This window comes from Oreochromis aureus, linkage group 18 (genome assembly GCF_013358895.1).
Source record: "Oreochromis aureus strain Israel breed Guangdong linkage group 18, ZZ_aureus, whole genome shotgun sequence".
NCBI classification, from domain to species: Eukaryota; Metazoa; Chordata; class Actinopteri; order Cichliformes; family Cichlidae; genus Oreochromis; species Oreochromis aureus.
This window is the reverse complement of record NC_052959.1, coordinates 3636980-3661742: the sequence shown is the minus strand read 5'-3', so window position 1 is coordinate 3661742 and position 24763 is coordinate 3636980. Positions and strand designations below refer to the sequence as shown.

At 40.4% G+C, this 24763-nt stretch overlaps 1 protein-coding gene across 1 annotated transcript in view; it reads right to left on the bottom strand.

The window, feature by feature from the left end:
* Positions 1-24356, bottom strand: part of klhl20 (kelch-like family member 20) — a 28597-nt gene extending 4241 nt beyond the window's left edge. Inside the window, exons 1-13 of the mRNA XM_031730848.2 lie at positions 24220-24356; positions 22143-22206; positions 14737-14994; positions 14504-14612; positions 13685-13891; positions 8238-8396; positions 7960-8054; positions 7727-7842; positions 7382-7565; positions 7135-7278; positions 6880-7013; positions 479-687; positions 229-335 (exon numbers count right to left, since the gene is read on the bottom strand). Coding sequence (XP_031586708.1) covers positions 229-335; positions 479-687; positions 6880-7013; positions 7135-7278; positions 7382-7565; positions 7727-7842; positions 7960-8054; positions 8238-8396; positions 13685-13891; positions 14504-14612; positions 14737-14994; positions 22143-22165 — 1745 coding nt within the window. The 5' untranslated portion in view covers positions 22166-22206; positions 24220-24356. The remainder of the gene's footprint in view (positions 1-228; positions 336-478; positions 688-6879; positions 7014-7134; positions 7279-7381; positions 7566-7726; positions 7843-7959; positions 8055-8237; positions 8397-13684; positions 13892-14503; positions 14613-14736; positions 14995-22142; positions 22207-24219) is intronic.
* Positions 24357-24763: the final 407 nt, after the last annotated feature.

Genomic DNA, 24763 nt, shown 5'->3' with positions numbered 1-24763 from the left:
TCCACATATCTGCATGTACTAATCACAGCTGTTCACTGCATCATGCATCATGAAGTTTCCTGCACGAGTCTGTGTGGCTATAACCAGAGTTAAGATTAGCATTTGTGTTCAGTGTCACAGCTATGAATTTATTTAACACATTTAGATGCACATCACATAGCTAAGTGTTTGACAGCTGTACTTGATGTATAGTAACTAAAGAACCGATCCTACTAGAATGCCATTTACCTCCATGTGTTGGCATCAGGGTCATAGACTTCTATAGTTTTCAGATACGTCGTCCCATCAAAGCCTCCAACTGCCATCAGTTGACCATTAACCACTGCTAAGCCCACCTGCAGACACACATAGTTACTCCAATGCTTTACACAACATATGGCATCATTTAAGGTGTGCATTAAAATACATAAACATCCATCATGACTCTCACACACACACACACACACACACACACACACACACACACACACACACTCACCCCACTCCGTCTGGACGTCATCGCCACTACAGGAGACCATTGATTGGTCCTGGGGTTGTATCGCTCTGCGCTGCTTAGCTCTGTGGTGTCGTCTCTACCTCCCACAGAGTAAATCATGTCCTGATAGACCGCACAGCCAAGGTGCTTTCTTCTGGTTCCCATGGGGGACACTGTGTGCCAGCGGTTCTCTTGAGGGTTGTAGCGCTCCACTGAAGAGGAAAGAATGAGGTGATTAAATAACAGGAGAAAATGACAGAAATATGTAAACAAATTTCAATCATTGGTTCAACTAAGAACATCGTTCAAATGTGGTTATCAATGGGAAACAAGAAACACCACTGACATACAGTATCAGGGCTCTACAGGGAGTGCAGAATTATTAGGCAAATGAGTATTTTGTCCACATCATCCTCTTCATGCATGTTGTCTTACTCCAAGCTGTATAGGCTCGAAAGCCTACTACCAATTAAGCATATTAGGTGATGTGCATCTCTGTAATGAGAAGGGGTGTGGTCTAATGACATCAACACCCTATATCAGGTGTGCATAATTATTAGGCAACTTCCTTTCCTTTGGCAAAATGGGTCAAAAGAAGGACTTGACAGGCTCAGAAAAGTCAAAAATAGTGAGATATCTTGCAGAGGGATGCAGCAGTCTTAAAATTGCAAAGCTTCTGAAGCGTGATCATCGAACAATCAAGCGTTTCATTCAAAATAGTCAACAGGGTCGCAAGAAGCGTGTGGAAAAACCAAGGCGCAAAATAACTGCCCATGAACTGAGAAAAGTCAAGCGTGCAGCTGCCAAGATGCCACTTGCCACCAGTTTGGCCATATTTCAGAGCTGCAACATCACTGGAGTGCCCAAAAGCACAAGGTGTGCAATACTCAGAGACATGGCCAAGGTAAGAAAGGCTGAAAGACGACCACCACTGAACAAGACACACAAGCTGAAACGTCAAGACTGGGCCAAGAAATATCTCAAGACTGATTTTTCTAAGGTTTTATGGACTGATGAAATGAGAGTGAGTCTTGATGGGCCAGATGGATGGGCCCGTGGCTGGATTGGTAAAGGGCAGAGAGCTCCAGTCCGACTCAGGCGCCAGCAAGGTGGAGGTGGAGTACTGGTTTGGGCTGGTATCATCACAGATGAGCTTGTGGGGCCTTTTTCGGATTGAGGATGGAGTCAAGCTCAACTCCCAGTCCTACTGCCAGTTTCTGGAAGACACCTTCTTCAAGCAGTGGTACAGGAAGAAGTCTGCATCCTTCAAGAAAAACATGATTTTCATGCAGGACAATGCTCCATCACACGCGTCCAAGTACTCCACAGCGTGGCTGGCAAGAAAGGGTATAAAAGAAGAAAAACTAATGACATTGCCTCCTTGTTCACCTGATCTGAACCCCATTGAGAACCTGTGGTCCATCATCAAATGTGAGATTTACAAGGAGGGAAAACAGTACACCTCTCTGAACAGTGTCTGGGAGGCTGTGGTTGCTGCTGCACGCAATGTTGATGGTGAACAGATCAAAACACTGACAGAATCCATGGATGGCAGGCTTTTGAGTGTCCTTGCAAAGAAAGGTGGCTATATTGGTCGCTGATTTGTTTTGTTTTGTTTTGAATGTCAGAAATGTATATTTGTGAATGTGGAGATGTTATATTGGTTTCACTGGTAAAATAAATAATTGAAATGGGTATATATTTGTTTTTGTTAAGTTGCCTAATAATTATGCACAGTAATAGTCACCTGCACACACAGATATCCCCCTAAAATAGCTAAAACTAAAACAAACAAAACTACTTCCAAAACATTCAGCTTTGATATTAATGAGTTTTTGGGTTCATTGAGAACATGGTTGTTGTTCAATAATAAAATTATTCCTCAAAAATACAACTTGCCTAATAATTCTGCACTCCTGTATTCTTAACCACATTAACCTGCTGCACATTCTCTGTCTGCCTAGCCAATCAATAGAAGTCCTTTCTTCTTCTTTGGTGTCCATCTTCACACTGGGCGTTTATCAATATGCGTACTTGTGCGTACTTGTGTACTCGTGATACGTCATCAGTCGGAGACCAAGTACTGTTCCAATTCGAAGTACGCATCACGCCGAGAACGCGAAAAAGTCCCGGATGTGTTCTCGATCCGCCCGTTTTATCAAGCATGCATCGGTGTAGACTTGGGACAGCTAAATATCCCAGAATGCATTTCGTCCAAAACTCAACAGCGGACTCCGGCACATCGTTTCCAACCCCCAAACCGCTCGCGGACTTCTCACTACTCAGGTTAAAGAAACCCCAGCAGCTGTCTATAGTATTGAGTGTCCACTAGAATAGAAATAAAAGCGTTCTAACATCTCACCTGCTTGTTTTTATTAAGGTATGTACACGTATGTACATGTACACTACTTTTATTAATAGAGGTTTCACTACTGAGGTTAAAAATGATATACAAGTCACTTAGATCACTTCTAAATGTTAATGTTTGGTTTATTTCAGTGTTTTATTTGTTCCTGAGTAAACCGGTTTGGCTGTGATTAAAGTTAAGCTTCATAACATGTTACTCACAGTTAAATTAGGAGGGGACGGCAGTAAAAACTCCGGACCTGTGACATCATCACGCACGCAGGTGTTCCGACTGTACAAATCACGAGTCCGTGCTCGCGTACTTGAGAATTGAGAAACGGCCGACGAGTCCGTGCTCGCGTTCTCCGCAGGTACGTACTCCCGTGCGTTCTCGGCGGGTACGTACTCACCGAGAACGCGAGTACGTACTCGCGTACTTGGGCATTGATAAACGGCCAGCATAAGCCTTTTCTTTTTCCTTTGCTACCTCTCTCTCTGCTGTATACCTAGCCCTGTCTGCTTTCTTCATCTCCCTGACTATGACAGTTTTTCTTTGTTGACCTCTTCCTTTAAATACTTTCCTGTTTTTCCTAGCCACACCCTCATTCCCCCATACTGAATACTTCCACAAGAGACATGATACTATGGTATTAGCTCTGATTAGTTCTGTATACCGTTTACTGCAATATGTCCCTACAAGGTGAGACACTAGTACAAACTTGTACCCACACACAGATCTTATTGAATCAAATTAAAATGAGCAGAGGTTTGGCTGGAGACTCATATCTTGATTTTGATCAACTTGTATGAGTCATATGTGCTGAAAAAAAGAACTCGTTCCTTCACTGGCTTCCTAACAGTGCCAATCGTACTCCACGGACCAAATCCAGAGCCAAAGCAAGAGATTCTTTAGAAAATTGTAACACCTCAGTGTGACCCTTTGTGGGTTTTAATGAAAATCAAACCATCAGAGACGACTCGTGGCTCACACAAATATAAATTTCTGGGTCTTTTTGTTTATTTCATCTTCCCAAATTATTGCTTTGATTGTTTATTGTGTTAATTAACATTCTGCTTGCAGTTTCAATTCTAGCACAAACATGTCTGTACCAATTTGGTCGCAAATGCGACCAAATTTTTCAGTGGTGCGACTAAAAAAAAAAAAAAAAAAAAAAAAAAATTGGTCGCAAATATTTTCGGGTAAAAAAAAAAAAATCTCTGCAACTCTCCGTGTGGTCAACAACAGACACATTGGCCGTTTATCAATGCCCAAATGCACGCGATGCGTACTCGCGTGCTTTCGGTGAGTACGCCCGCCGAGAACGCACGGGAGTACGTACCTGCCGAGAACGCGAGCACGGACTCGTCGGCCGTTTCTCAATTCTCAAGTAGGCGACACGGACTCGTGATTTGTACCAGCGTGCGTGATGATGTCACAGGTCCGGAGTTTTACTGCCGTCCCTCTTAATTTAACTGTGAGTAACATGTTATGCAGCTTAACTTTAATCACAGCCAAACCGGTTTACTCAGGAACAAATAAAACACTGAAATAAACCAAACATTAACATTTAGAAGTGATCTAAGTAACTTATATATCATTTTAACCCTCAGTAGTGAAACCTCTATTAATAAAAATAGTGTACATGTACATACGTGTACATACCTTAATAAAACAAGCAGGTGAGATGTTAGAACGCTTTTATTTCTATTCTAGTGGACACTCAATACTATGGACAGCTGCTGGAGTTTCTGAGTAGTGTGAGTAGTGTGAAGACCGCTAGCGGGCGGGGAGGGCAGGGGAGGGGGGGGGGGCGATGTGCCGGGAGTCCGCTGTTGAGTTTTGGACGAAATGCATTCTGGGATATATAGCTGTCCCAAGTCTACACCGATGCATGCTCGATGAAATGGGCGGATCGAGAACACATCCGGGACTTTTTCGCGTTCTCGGTGTGATGCGTACTTCGAATTGGAACAGTACTTGGTCTCCGACTGATGACGTATCACGAGTACACGAGAACCCAAGTACGCACAAGTACGCATATTGATAAACGGCCATTATGCCCCTATCGTGGACTAAACCAATCAGAGATAGTCAGGGGCGGGACCTCTCTGATTGGCCGTGGTCCAGTTGAAAGTGCAGGTGGAAGAGAGAGGTGAGTAGCTTGAATAAAGCGATATCAATTCATTAACGGATTCCACACAAAGACGTAAACACAGAGCAGGAAAATCTCCTTCATGTTTTTCTGTGTTTTATTCTCAGTTACTTTGACACAAAGGCATCTGCTGTGATGTTCACAATTCTGATCAAGTCTCACATGTATCAGTACTGATAAATGATCAGAATTATAATATTTCTGACTGTCTGAGGCTAAGTTGAATTGAATCAGGATTTTGAGAACCGGAATCGAATGGATTATAGAAATCAGTGATGATACCCAGCCCTAGTGAGCAGCCTAGGCCTGACAGAAGTGGATGTAGCTGTGGGTAATAAGAAAAGATGAAAAGAACGATTGATAACTTTTGTGTTAAGTTAAGGACTGATCCGTCTGAAATTCATAGCCAGCTGACACGGTGCCATCAATCTTTGAATGCTGAAAAAGCAGCAGTGTATCCAGAAAACACATTATATGCTGCAATAAATGCACTGCCCAAGTGTCCCCTCTCCCCACTGCCTTTCAGCAGCAGGCAGCAGCAAACAGGTCGTCAGAGGAGCCAAGATGATGATTAAGTTTAACATTTTCTACAATATTGACAAAGCAATTTAAGCACAAGTTTGTTAGTTAATAATTTAGAAATGAATATTGTCTGTATGGACTTCCCCCCCCAAAGAAAGTGCACATGTAAAACTGCGGTGTTAAGCGATGCAGTTGAAAAATTTGAGTGCGCCTAACTTTTGTGCCGGTACGCCTAAATTTTTAAAGTTAGGCGTACCGGTGCGCCCATGTCAAAAAGTTAGTCTAGAGCCCTGAGTATGGTTTGCTTTACCATTAACTTTAACCAATAAGAGTAAGTGTAACTCCTTAGCTATTAGTCATTAAAGATCATCATCAATTCTGTAATTAATTCAAGCTCCAAGTTGCAACCCCTAAACTGGTCCCTGTTGGTCAAACTTAATTGAAAAAGTTTCCGTTTTTAATCACACTGCTTTTAGACATAAGCTACAGCATTTTGTGAGATGAAGTATCAGTTTTTACATAAAAATATAATTTAAAAAATTGTTTTAATCTAAGTATTTTTAAAAATGTTGCAGTTTTTCTTTAATCCTCAGCTTTTCAACTAAAATCTGTCTAGTTGTGTTTAGTAATTATAGTAGTCAAAATGTGACACTGCAAACTGGAAATATTTCTAGTGATCCAACTAAAAGAAAGAAAGATGTAAGACATTTGAGACCCATTCAAACTGAGGCATTTAAGACTGCCTCATGTTTGTCATTTGTATTAGTTTCTGTGCATTTTTGACATTTGAAATGTTTATTTTTAGGCCTTTTTGACACTATAGTGGACAGGAACAGAGAGCAGTGAATGACACACAGGAAATGTCCAGATCCGAACTAGAACCCAGGCACCTGCAGCAGTCTTTATCTAAATGTGGCTCGCCTGCTCTGTGAGCTTTTCTGGCAGCAATATTTCAGACATACAGACTTCAACAACCTTCAGGGAGAAAACTGAAGGCAATTCTTAAGTGCCAAAAACTGCAGTTCCTGTAGTGGCCATTTGAGCTTTTCCAAACATTCGTCCATCAATGACTGACTGTTAAAATGTTAAAATAAACTGCATAAAAACAAAGAAGTTGTTTACACTCCTATGGATTTTTCCCCCCTTTACACATTACAGTGATCATTTTTTGTGCTGCCATATGGAGCTGTACCCGCTTGCTGTTTGGTATAGACAATCTACGCTCTCATTTGGTGAGTGAAATGCCACTATTTGAGATTAGTCTATTACTTAGCACCAATTAGCAGGTATCTGATAACCAAATCTTGCTAAGGTTAGCAGTTGACTTAGTATTTCTCCATCTTTTTTAATACAGTCCATGCCTACACATGATTCAGTGCACACCTGTGTTTAATGGAGATGTCCCATCAGATCCTCCTACAGCATATAGAAATCCTCCCAGTACAGCCACAGCTACACCCAGTCGCCTGGTGCTCATGGATGCGACACGAGTCCATTTGTTCTCCTTGGGATCATACCTGAACACAGCCAGATTGGCCATTTAATTCCAAAGAATCATTTTTACATTAAACTAACTTTTATCTAGTAGCCACCAATGGGACTGGAAACCCAAATAGTATAGTACAGGAAATCTGCTACCTTTCAACTATGTTGAGACAGGAAACTCCATCCTGTCCTCCCACTGCATACAGATATCCTCCAAGTACAGCGACGCCAACACTGGTGCGACAAGTACTGGTGGGGGCCACATCGCTGCTCCACTGGTTGGTTTTAGGATCGTATCTAAAGTGTAGGTAACCACGTAAGTAGAATAAAACACACACACAAACAGACTGTTGGAAAGCAGTGAATATCTACAGTGAAAGCCTCAGGGACTGCCGCTGACCTCTCCACAGAGTTGAGATATGACGAGCCATCGTGACCTCCCACTGCATACAATAGATCATCCAGGACACTGACACCAACTCCACATCGCCGCTTACTCATTGAAGCCACCATCCGCCACTCATTAGTCTGCGGATCATAGCGCTCCACACTAGAAATAGCGTCACCGCTGCACCAACCTCCAACTGTAAGAGTAAGAAAGAAAGGAAGGAATTAAGAAGTAAAAAATAAAAATCAGGCTTTTCCTACAAAATACTAACAATCGACTGGTAAGGATTTAAATAAGAAAAAAAAAAATGCAATATTAGGAAATCATGGTTTTAATTTCTGTGCCTAAGATACTGACCTGCAAAAAGGACCTCTCCACATCGGATGGGTTTCCTGGGTCGGGTTCTGGGACCCTGCATTAGCGGCCTCTCCTGTGGCAGCAGCAGGTAATTCTTGGCCTCATCCACCAAGTCTCTGTAACATCAACCCCAAAGTAAACTGTTTCATATTAACCATAATAGCATATATTTCCTCAATTATATGTGCACAAGCAGGATTTTTACCACTACTCCCCTTACAAACAGCACTCACCTGCACTCCTCGTCACTCTTGATGAGTGGATCTGAACCCACTGTGCCCACGAGGAACTTGGGGCTGAGGAGTGGCAGGCGGACATGCTGCAGGACCTGCAGAGCAAATACAATTAAACAAGTCAAGCTAGAAACATTAGTCAGAGAATAGGACAACCAACTAAAAATGTAGTTCACAAACTATCAGAAAAACACTAAAACTAAACTAACAAGGAAAAATGGACAGAGAATTAAACCAAAAGGAGATGTTGAATGTACCACAGGCTTCAAACAACAAACCTGGGGTAGCTGAGGTCTTCGCTCCTGGATGCTGTATTTCACCCAGGCCATCACGGCATTGAAAACCTGCTCCTCACTCCGCACGTTCAACTCATCACTGGAGATTATGTCAATGAGCTGGTTGGCAGGAAGGAGCATGAACTCCTCACTTTCCATTACCTACGAAAACGAAGTGCAACAGACAGTCAAAGAGAGAACTGTTCATTAAAGGTCTCAGCACATCAGTCAGCAAATCAATTTTCATTACCATCAATGTCAAATAAATTGTATTCACACTTTTTAAAGCAATTCACCTTTCTCACAAAAGCATGATGTGAAATCTAATTTCTATACTAACAAAAGCAAAACCTATCACGGGAATAATCACACTGTCTTTTCTTCTCTCTGTTCTTTGTTTTCCAAAGACAAATTGGCTTGTAGCTGTTGACATTAAAAATAACTGAGGTGAGGTGACTGAATAGCTCTCTTCGGTTCATTCCACAATATTTCAGTTGGGCTAGCATCCTGACTTTCTTCACTTAAGATCATTGCCATGTTGATGCCTGCATTGCTATTGCCCTGTAAAATGTGTTGGCACAACTTTGAAATCATTGCGTGAACATGGACTGGAAGGAATCTGGGTTTTGAGGTAGCAAAGTGCTATTTTTAACGTGATGGCTTACAGTACTGCAACAGTACTGAAAACAGAAAATTCACTTCAGGAGAAAAGTCTTAAAGGAGACCTACAGTCCTGCTATAACACTTTCTCAAAGTGTTACTGTGGACCAAGGTAATGCCACCTAGAGTAAGTATATGGTTCGACACCACATTTCGAAGATATTTTTTTATGAGAAAGAGTACAATAACCTCAGTGTCTGAATTTAGCAGGAAATTATAGGTAATTCAATCTTTACCTTTAAGACGTCCTACAGTTTAATTAGTTTGTGTATTCTGGTTTCATGGATAGATAAAGCTGGGTATCGTTGCATAGCAATGAAAATGCAAGCTATAACTTACAATAATATTGCGTATAGAAATGGCCCTAGCACAGAACTCTTTTGTGTATAAACAAGACTCACTATTTAATAAGATAAGATTCAAACCACTGTAGTAAAACATTGTGGTCAGCAGTACTGAATGCTGCACTGCGGTCTAGCAGCACAGAGAATAAAAGTAAGATCATCTGTAACCCTCACTAGTAGGGTTCCTGTACTGTGATGAGATCTGAAACCCGACTGAAATTCCTCCGCAGATGAAAGAATAGCTGTAACAGATAACTGACAAAGATTTTTTTTTTTTTTTTTTTTTTTAATAAAATGATGGGGAAAAGACTGGTCTATAATTAGCCAAGACAGCTGGATCAAGTAAAGAATGATGACACAGCTGTTCAAATATGTCTCTAGAAGGGACAATACTTTGTGTACAATGCCTTCTGAAAGAAAGGTTTATGGTCAGGGAGTTGGTAATTAGGTTCAATTACTTTAATCAGCTGTTTACAGCCACCATTTTCAATGGACGGTAAGGTCTTGCATCATGCATGCTTTGCACTGTGCGGGTGTATTTATGGTGTTACTTGCCTTTGTGGAAACATGGTATTGATAGTTTGCAGTGCATGCTATTCAGCTTCTTTTTCAGACTTTCAAATTCAATTTTATTTATATAGCACCAAATCACAACACCAGTTGCCTGAAGGATCTTGCGCCCTGTGATATTTTGGCCCTTTAAATAGCCGAAATATCATCACCATCTTTTTCAGTATTTTCCTCGTCTTTGAAGCCTTGGGCTAATTGCATTGGAGTGTCTTCTTTGATAACACTGGTGCTTCAGTTTCTGTTTTCTAGTTTCATTTCGTCTTTTATCTGCTCACACTCCTTACGCACTGGTATGTATAGCTTCAGTATCCAAAACAGTACCACATGTGCTTCCGCTGGCCACTTCCCTACACTGTATTCGTCAAACTAACTTGAGATGGCTATAACACTGTTCCAACCAGATGACTGATCTGGAAATGTATATAAAAAATATGTATATAAAATGTCAAATTTTATAGCAACCAGAAGATTATCACAAAATAACCTTCATATGAAACATATGAAGGTTATTTTGTGATAATCTTCTTTATTGTTTAATTGCTCAGCTCCAGTCCCAAGAATAGTTACTGTGATGGTTTCCCTGCCCATCAGTGGGTCAGGTTGGTTGTCACCTAGCCACAATATGTCAAAAGTCTGTTTCCACTTTCTACTGACTCTCAGGCAGTACACTAACTTGTTTCTGTTATTAGATTAGGTTTAGGACTTGAGGTTGTAAATGTAATCTGGCCACTTTAAGAATTAACATGCAGGTTGCATCACCTCCACCACCATGCAATCAGTGTGTGTATCTATCTATCTACACACACACACCCCTCAGAGTCTCTAGGAGAAATCCAAAGAAAAGGGCAACATTTGTACATACATCAGTATCAAGATTATGAGCTGACAAATGCACTTCATTTATTTAAGTGCTAAATGAAAAATTACATATAAACACTTTACACTTTACTACTTAAATGAGTCAACTCTTTGCACTATAAACATAGTAATAAATAATAATAATAATAATAATAATAATAATAATAAGCGTTATGTAGCACTTTTAATAACAAAGAGTTTCACAGTTCAAATAAAAGCCACACACTAAAAATAAATGTACATGTTAAAACATACAGACACATAAACATACACACCTAAGCCACACCAACAGACATTCACTCCATCATACTGCATGTGTGGTTTCAAACAAATGAAGGGGAACGGATTAAGGAAATGCCAACCTATAAAAATATGTTTTCAGCATTCGCTTAAAAGAAATAGCAGAGTCAGCCAACCTGATTGACTGAGAAAGACTCTTCCACAGTTTGGGCGCTACAACCTCTAAAGCACGATCACCTCTGGTTTTAAGATCAGAGCAAGGGAGAGTTAGAGGGCCCTGGTTAGACGACCGGAGAGACCGACTCCATTGATAAGGTGTTAGAAGCTCAACTGGCCTGAGGCATGGGGCCTGTCCATGTAGAGCAGGGGTGGGCAATCTCAGTCCACGAGGGCCGGTGTCCCTGCAGGTTTTAGATGTGTCCTCGAACCAACACAGCTGATTTAAATGGCTAAATTAGCTCCTCAACATGTCCTGAAGTTCTCCAGAGGCCTGGTAACGAACTAATCATGTGATTCAGGTGTGTTGACCCAAGGTGAGATCTAAAACCTGCAGGGACACCGGCCCTCGTGGACTGAGATTGCCCACCCCTGATGTAGAGCCTTATGTGTCAATAACAGAATTTTAAAGTGGATTCTGAAATTCACCGGAAGCCAGTGAAGTGATGCAAGGATAGGTGCAATATGTGACATTAGCAGCCTTGCTGCTGGTTCTGAATTAAGTGGAGATGAACTATGAAGGACAGAGATGCATGTAAAAAATAAATTGCAATAATCTATAATAACTGAAAATTAAAGTGTGTACTAAAAGTTCAAGATGATTGACTGACAGTAAAGGTTTTATTTCGCAATATTTCTCAGATAAAGGAAAAAAGGTTTTGAAACTCATCTCTCAAAGGTTACCCAACATTCAGGTGCTGATCAAATGTGGTACCAAGGTTTTTACCATATGATGTGATGTTATTGGCGAGGGGGCCGATGTACTGGCTAACTTTCTTAGAAAAACTGTCTGGGCTGAGCATTAGAACCTCACTTTTACCAGAAATTAGAATACATCCAATTAGTAATGGCAGAGAAACGTTCCTTGAGGCAGGAGAGGCTGTTGAGGTTGTTGGGCTTGACAGAAAAATATAAACTGTGTTTCATCTGCATAGCAGTGGTAAGAGATTCCATTAAAACCATTAATTAGGTGGCTCAGGAGTAACATATAAAAAATAAAAAAATAAACAGAATTGGTCCAAGGCTTGAACCCTAGGCACTCCACATACCAGCGGTGCAGATTAGGGCATACATTGATTAATATGAATTCTGAAATATCTGTTTGATAAGTATGAAAAAAAAAAACCAACTATTTAAGAGCAGTACCGGTGATCCCAACCCAGCTTCATAGTATGCTAATAAGAGGAGCATTATCAACAGTATCAAAGGCTGCAGATAAGTCAAGCAGGACAAATGGAATGCTCACCTTTATCCAAGTGCATGAGGATATCATAAATAATTTTCAATAACGCTGTTTCAGTGCTGTGTCTGTAACCAGATTGGAATTTACCGAAAATATTATTTACTCAAAGATCCGAAGGAGCTGATGACCAACACCTTTCCTAAGGATTTTGAAAAGAAACAGTTTGGAAATTGGCCTATAATTCTTTAAAACAATGGGATCTATGGAGGTTTGTTTTTTAGTAGAGGAACGACGCTGGCTGGAATCCAGCCAGATGAAAGGGACTGATTGACAGGCAGGGTGAAGTGCACAAGTGTGAGACTATATTCAAAATATCTGTTGAAGAGATTATTTTGAACTCGGACAACAGAACTGGGTGAGAGACTTGGGGTGGTTGAAGAGGTACAGACTTGAGCTGATACTGTTGATCTTGCCAGTGAAGAAATCTAAACATTTTTCACAGTCATTGGAAGACATGAGAGTGATGGCAGACTGACAAGGTGGAAGAAGGTTGCTGATGGTGTCAAATAAAAACTTTGATTAACGATAACAAACATAATTCAAACTAGTGAATTAAGATCTTGTAGCATATTTTATGAGTTGGTTGAGTGTGACTGATAACTCCTTCATATGCAGATAGTGAACATGGTGAGCAGTCTTTTTCCGTCTATGATCAGCCTTTCTGCATTCTCTTCTTTGGTGGCAGACACGATCACTGACCCATGGAAGAATTGGTAACTGGGGCTAATCTGACTTTTAACAGCGCGACATGATGCAGAATTGAAGAGCATATATTATTAAACCAGTTAACTAGGTCACTGATATCTGAAAAAATAGTTTTTGATGCAGTTACATCTGGGTTGCACATCACCAGCTGTTAGTATCTGCACCTTCATAGCCTGTTTGTACTTGACAGTGTGTTTTTGCCTGAAGTGGAGAAAGTGATGCTTTCACCTTTAGCAGGAACAGATTTCTTTTTTTATGTACTGTGATTTGTTGGTTTAAAGTCTGAAGCTTTGAAGTAGCTCCAACTGTCGTATTTACCTGGGTTTGTCTTCTTGTTGTGCGCACCACAAAACGTAAATGTATGGCCTTACTATACCAACAACACGATGATATGGCACTTTTAGATAATTTACAAATGTAAACCATTTTTATAACAGACGCGTGTGGCACGACAAAAAGAAACCTTTATATCCAAAATAAGAAATAAATAAGAATGTGACAGGCTAAATGTAAATTTTGCGTATTCAATCTAAAGTGACATGTAGAAGCATTATAATATGTAGCACTATACAGCGATTATAAAGGACAGTGAACAGTTGTATGTGGGTTCTTACCTCCTGAAAATTGTGCTGGGTGAACTTATCTGCAATGCGGAGCAGCTCGCGGCAGGAGTGTGTGTCAGCAAAGGCCCTGATGCCCAGGCAGTTAGATGGATCCAGCTGCCTCTTAAGGAACTCGCAGCACGCCTCCTGGATCTCAGCAAGCTGGAGGAGGCAGGCTGCAGGGAGCAGCGTCTGGACATTCCCCTCCTCTACAGTCACCTGAAAGGGTGCAGATCAGGACATCAGATACACTGAGTTTTTTAGCTTTAGCAACTGATTGATCACAATGTGTGGTCTCCACAGCTCCTCCGTTTTATGCATTCAAACTGTGGCTCCATGTCAGTCTCCTCACATCTTTTGAGAAAGTTCTGCTGTAGTCAAGGTTATAGCCAAGATACATGTTTTTCATTTTAATCATAGACCTTACTGTACTCTGCAGGACATAAAGCCGCTTGCAAAGGTTTTGCTCTCCTGATTCGTACTTTTCAAAAACTTTGCCATAGGAACTGACCTCACAGCCCATTGTTCCTTCAGTGGGCTGGTTTCAGTCATTATGCAAATGTACTGTTTATAAGGTTTGGGGAAACCTGCAGTCAGCTGAGACTGAAGAAGTCACTTGGATGAGTGACGAAACGTTTCTCCCACAAAACGCTACATCCAGATGAACAGATTCAACTTTTGGAGATTTTGCCATAGACTTGTTTGGAAAGGTTTTTTACATTCCATATGCAGTTTCATCAGTTTGTCTTTTTTTTTTTTTTTTTTTTTTTTTTTAAACTTAATGTGCACCTGCACCTGTGGTTAATTCTAATAGCATGCTACCATCCCTACCTGTGATGTATAAGCAAAGTCAATCAGCAGCTCCATGGCTCTCTCATCAATGTCACGAATAACCACTTCCGTCTGCCTGCTCTCTGCCAGCTCTCCAGTAAACATGGCCCTGAAGAAGAAGGGGAAAAAGAAAGATGACATTATTTTTTTGTGTCACAGCAATCACTCGAGCGCAGGAATTTTGCTGTAAAATAAACTAGCCTGATGTGGGATCGCACAGTGTCTCCTCATACCTGAAATAGGGGCTGCAGGCAGAGAGGATCACACGGTGCGCGTAGATCTTCTTGGCACCCACCACCAGCACCACGTCACAGAGCTCCCGGTGTTTTCTCAGCAGGTTGATCACCTCCAGGGTCTGCCTCGGGTGTTTGTCTGAGACGTAGGGCATGCGTGCAGGCTGGGGGACCCCTTCAGGGAGCTTGTTGGGGTCCCCCAGAGTACAGCGGCTGGTGATGTCCATTCCAGTGGCGTCCTGACGTGCGCTGGTGGCCCTGACATTAGTACATATCAATATACTCTTAGTTACATTAAATTAAAATAAGCTAGCCAAGAACCCACAGTGACGTTAAAGCTGAGAGAATGCTGACCCCAGCCAGGCAGTCGGACCACGAACTTTAAAAGGTAACAAAAGCAGTGATGAGTAGTCAGGCTGCACCCTCCATTTCTACCCACTCATGTTTCTAAAGTAGAATCACCGTAGCGATCACTCTAAAGTCTCTTTGTGTTGTATTCATATCTAAATACTATGGAAAAGATCATGTGTGTTCTCATTAGGATGTGTTGGTGTGTGAGACTGTAGCTTATAGGTATATATTTGTAAATGACAAGTGCGGGACAATGTGTTTCAGGACATTTTGCAGAGAAACACATAGGTAACAAATTACTTTCTCCTGGGAGTAATTAAGTTATATAGTGCATTACTTTTCTTGTAAAGTGTTCAGAGTACATGCATTACTTTTTTTGAGCAATGACCCCATAACTGATCAGAACAGAGGGGAATTCCCTCGAACATCCACAAACACTTGACCAAACAGCATGCACTTAATTTGCACAAATACAGTGTCTTTGATATTTTGCGTGGTGACTCTTAACGTGGAGCCAACGAGAACCTGATGAGAATCGATAAGGAATCAAATCAAAAAATGATTTTGATAATTAAATCAGAATCGCCAAATTCTTATCCATCCCTTACCAATTCTGGTACTCTGATCTGATCATCTTTTAGTGACATTTAGATGACCAATAATGGCTTACACAGCAGTGGGGAATACATTTCACTACAGTAGATGTTTTTCTTAAAGTTTAAGAATTATAAGTCCTCCACTGTTCAATGCCATGTGCTCACACAGTGCAGAGCAGCTACATAAACTCTGCTCCCAAAATTGTTAATAATTTTACTAGAGATTGACTGCTCCAATATTACGTATCGGTCCGATACTGACGTAAATTACTGGATCGGATATCGGAGGGAAATAAAAAAAATGTAACCCGATCCATTAAATATCAAAAAAGAACCTCACAAAACTTGCGACACGGCGTAACTCTGCTCATAACCGTAGCACATCGGAGCAGAATGCGTTACGTGATAGAGTGGCTGTGTGTATTTGTAGCCTCGCTAGCAATCCGGCATTTCATCTCCGAGGAAGTTATCCCAGAGAGAAGTAAAGCAAGTGTGTAAGTTCATCTCTGGATGTTTGTAAAGCATTCCCGCGTTAAGCTTAACAACCGATATATGGAGCGACTGCCTCTTCTCTCTCCCTCCCTCTCCTGCTGCTACTTTAATCATGAAACTGATCAATGATCAGCTGATCGGCTTTTCTGTCACGAGTCCGTCTCTCTTGTTTGTTTATTGCCCACTTCACGCCAGAAAGAGGAAACCAGCGGCTGAACAACAGCAGCACGTTTAAGCTTGATAAGCTGTTGTTAGAATGTATTTAATATTACTTTCTACACCAGGATCCTGACGGCTGGTAACTGTGCAGGGGCGGATCTAGCAAAGTATAGCCAGGGGGGCCGATAGGGCATGAACAGAGAAAAGGGGGGCACAAAGACATACTTTTCTTTCTTATTCTCATTTAAAATGTCTAGCTTTTAATAAATAATTATCCGAATCTTACACCCAAAGTTTTAATCTGATGTAAAATGTATAGAAGTCCATTACTGTATATAGTAACTATTAGGTCTAATATACCCTAGTAAGCTATAGTATTTTTTCCTTTGGGAAGGTACGATCTGTGCAGTCTGCAATTCTGTTGAAGAAAGATGTTGAATCTATTTAATTATCCTTGAAAAATAACTGATTTCTGTGCATTTTTTTTTTCCACACTGCATCAAATTAAAGTTGATTACGTGGATTAAGCATCATGAGGCGGAGGGTGGGGGGTGGTTCCCTATTTTTATTTTTTTTTTTGCTGGGAGTTTTAGAACCCTATTAGTTAGGTTGCTTACTCTTTAAAATACCAGAATAGGGAGGATGGAGTAGGTTTAAGTTTATTAGATTGATCAGTATTGCTGAACTATGAAATATTTTGGGTGCAGTGTATTTTTGCATACAAGTATAACAGAATAGCTTTAGTGTTTTGTTTTGTTTTTTAACTTCAGTATCAACTTATACAAAAAGCAGCAAGATATTAAAAAACAAAAAAACAAAACAGTTTTATTGATTTAAAAAAAACAAAAAAAAAAAAACACAACAACAACAACAACAAAAAACCACTATATCGGATTCATATCGGTATCGGCAGATATCCAAATTTATGATATCGGTATCGGACATAAAAAAGTGGTATCGTGCCATCTCTAAATTTTACAGCTTCACTGCATACAACTCTCGATATTGTGCCTCCTATCAAAAAGAAAGCCTCAAATCAGATGTACTTGACTCCCTGGTATCACTCTCAAATGACCACCTTAGAATGTGTTTATTACTTCTAGGGTGGACTGTTGTTAATTCATTATTATCAGGCTGTTCTAAAAACTCCCTAATAATCCTTCACTTGATCCAAATGGCTACAGCAAGAGTATGGACAGGGACTAGGAAAAAAAGCGCATATTTCGCCTATATTGGCTTCTCTTAATGGGCTTCCTTGTTAAATAAATAAATAAATAAATAAATGAATAAATATTAAAGCCTGCCCCTCACATACAAGGTCTTCAATAATCAGGCCCCATCTTATCTTAAAGTCCTCGTATTACCATAACACCCCCCCGAAAAAAAGGCACTTCACTCTCAAATTGCGGGCTTACTTGTGGTTCCTAGGATATTTAAAAGTAGAATGTGATGCAGAGACTTCAGCTTTCAGGCCCCTCTTCTGTGGGCCTAGCTCCTAGTTTGGATTCGGGATACAGACACCTACTTTTAAGATTAAGATTAGAACTTTACTTTTTGATAAAGATTACAGTTAGGCTTGAATTAGGTGACCCTGAATCCTCCTTTAGTTATGCTGCAATAGCCTTAAGGCACCAAGGGTGGCTTTGCTCACCACCCCACCGTCATCACACAGATGCAGTTATTTATACCCGCCACTGAGGTTCAAGAAGCTGAGGCAATATTTTCCTAAACGAAAGATGCCGCCACTCAGACAATATTGTGTCATACGCAATGAAATAGAGGAGAATAGGTCAAAAAAGGAAGCCAAGACTTTGTCAAGTGTTTTTTTTTTTTTTTTGCAAAGTTATTTGCACAAACTCAGGCTTTCAAACAGCTGAAACTCTGCCCCCTGTGTGTCTGTGTGTCTCTGAGCTTCTTTGCAGGATTATCATTAAAATGCCGGTAAAAACTGGCTCGATCATAGCCGTCGCATTTCTGCCGGGGGTTTCTTCCTGTTATATGGGCTTTTTTCTCTTCCCAATGTTGACAAATGCTCACTCATAGGGGGTTGTCTGGTTGTTGGGGTTTTCTCTGTGTTATTGTAGGCTCTTTACCTTACACTATAAAGCGCCTTGAGGCGACTGTTGTTGTGATTTCATGCTATATAAATAAAATTTAATTTGAATACAGTGTCGGTCTATGGCCATCAGCTAAACCTAATATAGCAAGGTCAGTACCCTGCATATGCCTCAGCCAGTGTAAACTTATCCACACCGGTCGGTTGACTTGGTGTACCCATGCATCTTTTTAAATCCCAGGATGACTTTGGGTTTGGGATTTACTACAGCTCATGTTCCCAGTACTGGCCAAGAATTCCTAACACCTGAACGCATCCTCTTCACTTTGTGTCCTTACCATTACAGATGGGAGAAATTACATCATTGCACATACAGTGGCTTGCAAAAGTATTCGGCCCCCTTGAACTTTTCCACATTTTGTCACATTACAGCCACAAACATGAATCAATTTTATTGGAATTCCACGTGAAAGACCAATACAAAGTGGTGTACACGTGAGAAGTGGAATGAAAATCATACATGATTCCAAACATTTTTTACCAATAAATAACTGAAAAGTGGGGCGTGCGTAATTATTTAGCCCCCTGAGTCAATACTTTGTAAAACCACCTTTTGCTGCAATTACAGCTGCCAGTCTTTTAGGGTATGTCTCTACCAGCTTTGCACATCTAGAGACTGAAATCCTTGCCCATTCTTCTTTGCAAAACAGCTCCAGCTCAGTCAGATTAGATGGACAGCGTTTGTGAACAGCAGTTTTCAGATCTTGCCACAGATTCTCGATTGGATTTAGATCTGGACTTTGACTGGGCCATTCTAACACATGGATATGTTTTGTTTTAAACCATTCCATTGTTGCCCTGGCTTTATGTTTAGGGTCGTTGTCCTGCTGGAAGGTGAACCTCCGCCCCAGTCTCAAGTCTTTTGCAGACTCCAAGAGGTTTTCTTCCAAGATTGCCATGTATTTGGCTCCATCCATCTTCCCATCAACTCTGACCAGCTTCCCTATCCCTGCTGAAGAGAAGCACCCCCAGAGCATGATGCTGCCACCACCATATTTGACAGTGGGGATGGTGTGTTCAGAGTGATGTGCAGTGTTAGTTTTCCACCACACATAGCCTTTTGCATTTTGGCCAAAAAGTTCCATTTTGGTCTCATCTGACCAGAGCACCTTCTTCCACATGTTTGCTGTGTCCCCCACATGGCTTGTGGCAAACTGCAAACGGGACTTCTTATGGTTTTCTGTTAACAATGGCTTTCTTCTTGCCACTCTTCCATAAAGGCCAACTTTGTGCAGTGCACGACTAATAGTTGTCCTATGGACAGATTCCCCCACCTGAGCTGTAGATCTCTGCAGCTCGTCCAGAGTCACCATGGGCCTCTTGGCTGCATTTCTGATCAGAGCTCTCCTTGTTTGGCCTGTGAGTTTAGGTGGACGGCCTTGTCTTGGTAGGTTTACAGTTGTGCCATACTCCTTCCATTTCTGAATGATCGCTTGAACAGTGCTCCGTGGGATGTTCAAGGCTTGGGAAATCTTTTTGTAGCCTAAGCCTGCTTTAAATTTCTCAATAAATTTATCCCTGACCTGCCTGGTGTGTTCTTTGGACTTCATGGTGTTGTTGCTCCCAATATTCTCTTAGACAACCTCTGAGGCCGTCACAGGGCAGTTGTGGAACTGTTTTGCAAAGAAGAATTGGCAAGAATTTCAGTCTCTAGATGTGCAAAGCTGGTAGAGACATACCCTAAAAGACTGGCAGCTGTAATTGCAGCAAAAGGTGGTTTTACAAAGTATTGACTCAGGGGGCTGAATAATTACGCACACCCCACTTTTCAGTTATTTATTTGTAAAAAAATGTTTGGAATCATGTATGATTTTCATTCCACTTCTCACGTGTACACCACTTTGTATTGGTCTTTCACGTGGAATTCCAATAAAATTGATTCATGTTTGTGGCTGTAATGTGACAAAATGTGGAAAAGTTCAAGGGGGCCGAATACTTTTGCAAGCCACTGTACATGACCTTTGTTAAAGACATTTTGTGGATTGTATTTAATACATAATGTACAGTTTCAAATCTTAGTCAAATATCCTTTCAGTGACATATTTTCACATAATAATGTGAAAATAAAATGCAATGTAATCCAGGGCAACTCAGCGACAAGACAAAACAGCTGTGATATTTTTAAAAAAGGAACTTCATGTAGCCAGCATTCACAGGAACTGTTGGCCTGAGAATATGTTACTGAGGAGAAAAAGTCATGATACCCTGAGCCTCTGCTGCTTTCACTCAAAACATTCTGACCTTTCATTATATCATTTGAATTGCCCTAACATAGTGAAAGTACAAAATTAAAAAGCTTAAGTAGGTCTAACGTTTTAAAGACTGAAGTCAAAGTAGTGGGGTAAATGACAAGAGACATAAATGCTGCACCTATAGAGATTTTGATTTAAATTTAAACTGCTCCAGACTCTAATCAGAGGCATTCAGGCAGTTTTTTTCTACTCCTGTAATTGGATGATGTCAGAGTAGGGGCCATTCCTACACGGTTAGCTTTGGCTCTGGCGACACCCCACCGAACTTATGTTTGTAAGTGGCAGCCAATCAGATCAAAGTGTCATAAATGTGGGTGGTCTTTAGAGGGCTAAAATAGCTCATTTCAGACAGAAGATGAACTGAGGGGCCGCAACAAGGCAGTATAAGATAAATAAGCATCATTTTGAACAATGACTCATACAAAGCTACTCCAGTAGCCAAAGATTACAATTATGGACCTGAAAATTGACCTAACGAGTATCCTTTAAAGCTGCTGGTTGCACAACACAGGCAACTTTTAACTATGAAGCATAAAACAATAATTAGATTCTGTCTTAGTGTTAACGTCTTAAATTAGGTCCTACCTACCCAGTTACACACTGCTGTTGTTGTTTTATATAACAAATGTAGAATTATTTCACATTAATGACACTAAAACTGCCTTTACAATTTAACTTCAGGAAAATCGGGTCAGGATATTTTCTTTTCTCAGACAGAACACAGAAAGAGTTCACCTCAGTCACATTTCCAACATTCTGTGTGGTTTCTGCTTGGACTGCATGAGTTCATGGCTGCAGCACATGCATGAAAAAGCTCATGTTTATAATCTGGATGGGACCTCAGCCCTTATATACTATTATATTACATTATACAAAAATGCTCATTTTGATCATTCTTCGACCACCCAAAAGAGAAAAACAAAAAAAACAAAAACAATGTCCATCCCGTTTCACCTGTAATATGCACAACAGACTCCATGAACACTGTTTTTGCATAGTGGCTCTGGTATTTCCCCTTACTGTGAAAAGTTTATTTTTAGCCAGTCTTGTTTCACAGACTCCTGCTCTGCATCGTGACACCACCTCTCTCTCCAGTGGGCCATCAAACCTAAATTTAAAAGCCCAACAAACCAGCAGAGCTAAGATCAGGACCACCAAGTGCTATGGAGAGTTCTGGGTAGAACTCCTATTGAAAACCCCCCTTTGATTCCGTAAGGCAGGGATTTTTCTGCCTTTTAAGCTTATGTGGTGACATAACAAGGTGTCAAAGAGACATGGAGGATCTTTAACTCCCCCACTGAAGGAATTTGAGGATTTTCGTGACTACAATATTTGATATGATACTGCTGCTAAAAAGAAAATTGGTAAACAGTAACCAAAGAATCTGGAATTAACAGCCACATATTTTTGCCATTCTTCCCAGAAAACTACCACACCTACCTGCGCATTGGCTTTGCATCCATGCACTGAAGAACAATGTTTGGTCCTACACTTTCAAGTTAACCTGTGAAGAAAAACAACACAAATCAGCATTTCCTGCAGTTAATCTGACCCCCACAAATATAAGATAAAAACTAGTAATTTTTTTTATATCCGATTTATGATTCCTGTCTGCTGATGGAAAAAGAAAATTACAACCTCTTGTGACAGCAGAATAATCATTTTTCACTGTAATTTATGCCACACCACCATCCTACCTACCAAATTAACCACTTCTGTCAGCTAGACTGAGACCAAACAATCTACTGCTATCAAATTAGGATCCTGCAATAAAACCTACCTTTGTATGTGTTTTGCTGACACTATGTGTGTGCACACGAGTTCAGTGAACACATTTGCTCCATCATTAGTACACTCACGTAAAGCCTTCTCTCTGTAAATGTTCAGGAACTGGTGACTCACAATGTCTTTCCCCTTCCTTCACATCTCACTCCACTATAACAAATTCTTATAGCCTTCCTCCATCCCATCAATTATTTCCTATCAAACACTTATACATCTTATTATAGCCAGTCTTAATTTATGTTTTTTTTTTCACATCCAATAACTTTTTTGATACTCACTAAAGCATGGCTCTCTATAGGCAATCATATTCCTCTTTTCCTCTTACCTGAAGCACACCTACACCAACCCTGGCTAGTGGGGATTGCTGTCATTTTTCTTTTTAATTTAATGCATTCCATTTTACTGTGTAGTATAACTTCATTTGAACATCTTGGCTTTACCAGAAAACTCTGAAGACCCTGGAATGATTTTAATATTTTACAGACCACCTAGGCCAAACAATGTTTTATCCAAAAAATTCCCAAGTTATCATATTTTACTCCAAAATTATGATCAAATTCTTATCCTCAGTGATTTTAACATTATTAAAATTGTGTTCTAACTGGGCAACTATCAATGACCATTCTAAATTTCCCTATATGAATGAAGCATTCATTCATTTTCTTCTGCTTATCCATTTCATAAAAATCACACACTTGATTATAAAAATAAAATATCAATAGTGTAAATAAAAATAAATATCTCAGCACTGGCAGCAGCTCTCTGTCTCTCGAGTGGCACAGAATGCTAAGCTGGCTTCCACCAACTGTTGAGGAGTTAACAGACTGCTATCTATCTCCAAATATAATGCTACAAGTACCTCTCACTGTTTCAAACTTCAAACACACTGCTACCATTGCAGTGAGAGGGAAAGAGACAGCAGTACATGATTAAGCCTACTGTAATTAGTGAAGATCAGTGGACAGAAATGAGCTGAACAGCTGAAGGTAAATATACATATAGATTCACCTATTCAGAGAGAAGTCAGAAAACAAGACCCCAAAATGGAAAGCGCTGTGTGGGTTCATCCAGACAGTAGCGGGCTTAGAAGGCTCATTTTAACGTCAGCTTTATTTCAAAAATATCCCCGATATCACTCCATCGGTCTACGTTAACACAAGGCAGCTCTCTGTGAGTTATTTATTTCTAGCTCTTCGCCATGTAGCTTAGCTAAGACACGCTAATTGTTGGCTGATAGCTGCCTTAGCAGTTACCAGACTAGTTGGCGATTAATAATTTCCAGTGCTGTGGTAAGAGTTGTGTTAGTATGTGACTTAGCCAAAGAGGAGATAAAAGGAGAACTGACGTCTTCCGAGGCTAAATGCGTTCCAAAAAACTGAAAATAGGGACTAGCTTCTTAACGCTACTTAACTTCCCGAGGATATGTGGGAAAGCTAGTGCTACAGCTAGCACTGAGATAGGAATTCCCTTCACAATACAAACGTTAAAACAACTTAATAATAGCAGAGACAACAAATTTAAACTATAAACGACATTCAAGAATAATCCAAAGCGTTTAGAGTATCTCTGGTCGTCAGAGATGCTGTTTTAGCATCAGCCCACAAGCCACGGATTGAATATTATAAACTGTAGTGCTAACATTAATTAAATCAGCAGTGAGTGGTATATGCTGATACTATAAGCAATGACAACTACGTAGGAAAAAAGCAAGAGTGTACGAAATGGGTTTTACCTTAGAGTTCCATCCCAACCACAGACATTAGTCAGCCAGGCTCTTAATGTTTACAGTTTTAAGCCGTCGGTTGTTTAACTCCGCAGCTTTTCTTCCTCGGTAATATGCGCATGTCAAGCGCCACTTCCTGATAATTTGCTTTCAAAATAAAAGTAGGGGATTATGTCATCGCACGTAAAGATAAATTTAAAATAAAATAAAAATGTACCTGAAATACTGTGCAAAAGTACGGAAGAGGATTACGGCCACTGGGAAAAAAAAAAAAAGTGGGCACGTCTTTTTTTTTCTTCTAAAGTCAGAATTCTGAGAAAAAAGTCAGAATTCTGAGATTAAAGTTAGAATTCTGCCTTATTGTAATTTCTTTAAGTAGTCTTCAAGAATAGTTCCAAAGCTCTTCTTTGGATGCTGACTGCCTTTTGTTCTGTGCTCTGTCAGGATAATCCCTTAGTGTTTCAATAAGTTTGAGGTGATACTGTTCCGTTGTGTTTTTCTATCTGGACATACTTTTATTGCACTGGTAGTGTGTTTGAGGTCATTGGTATGC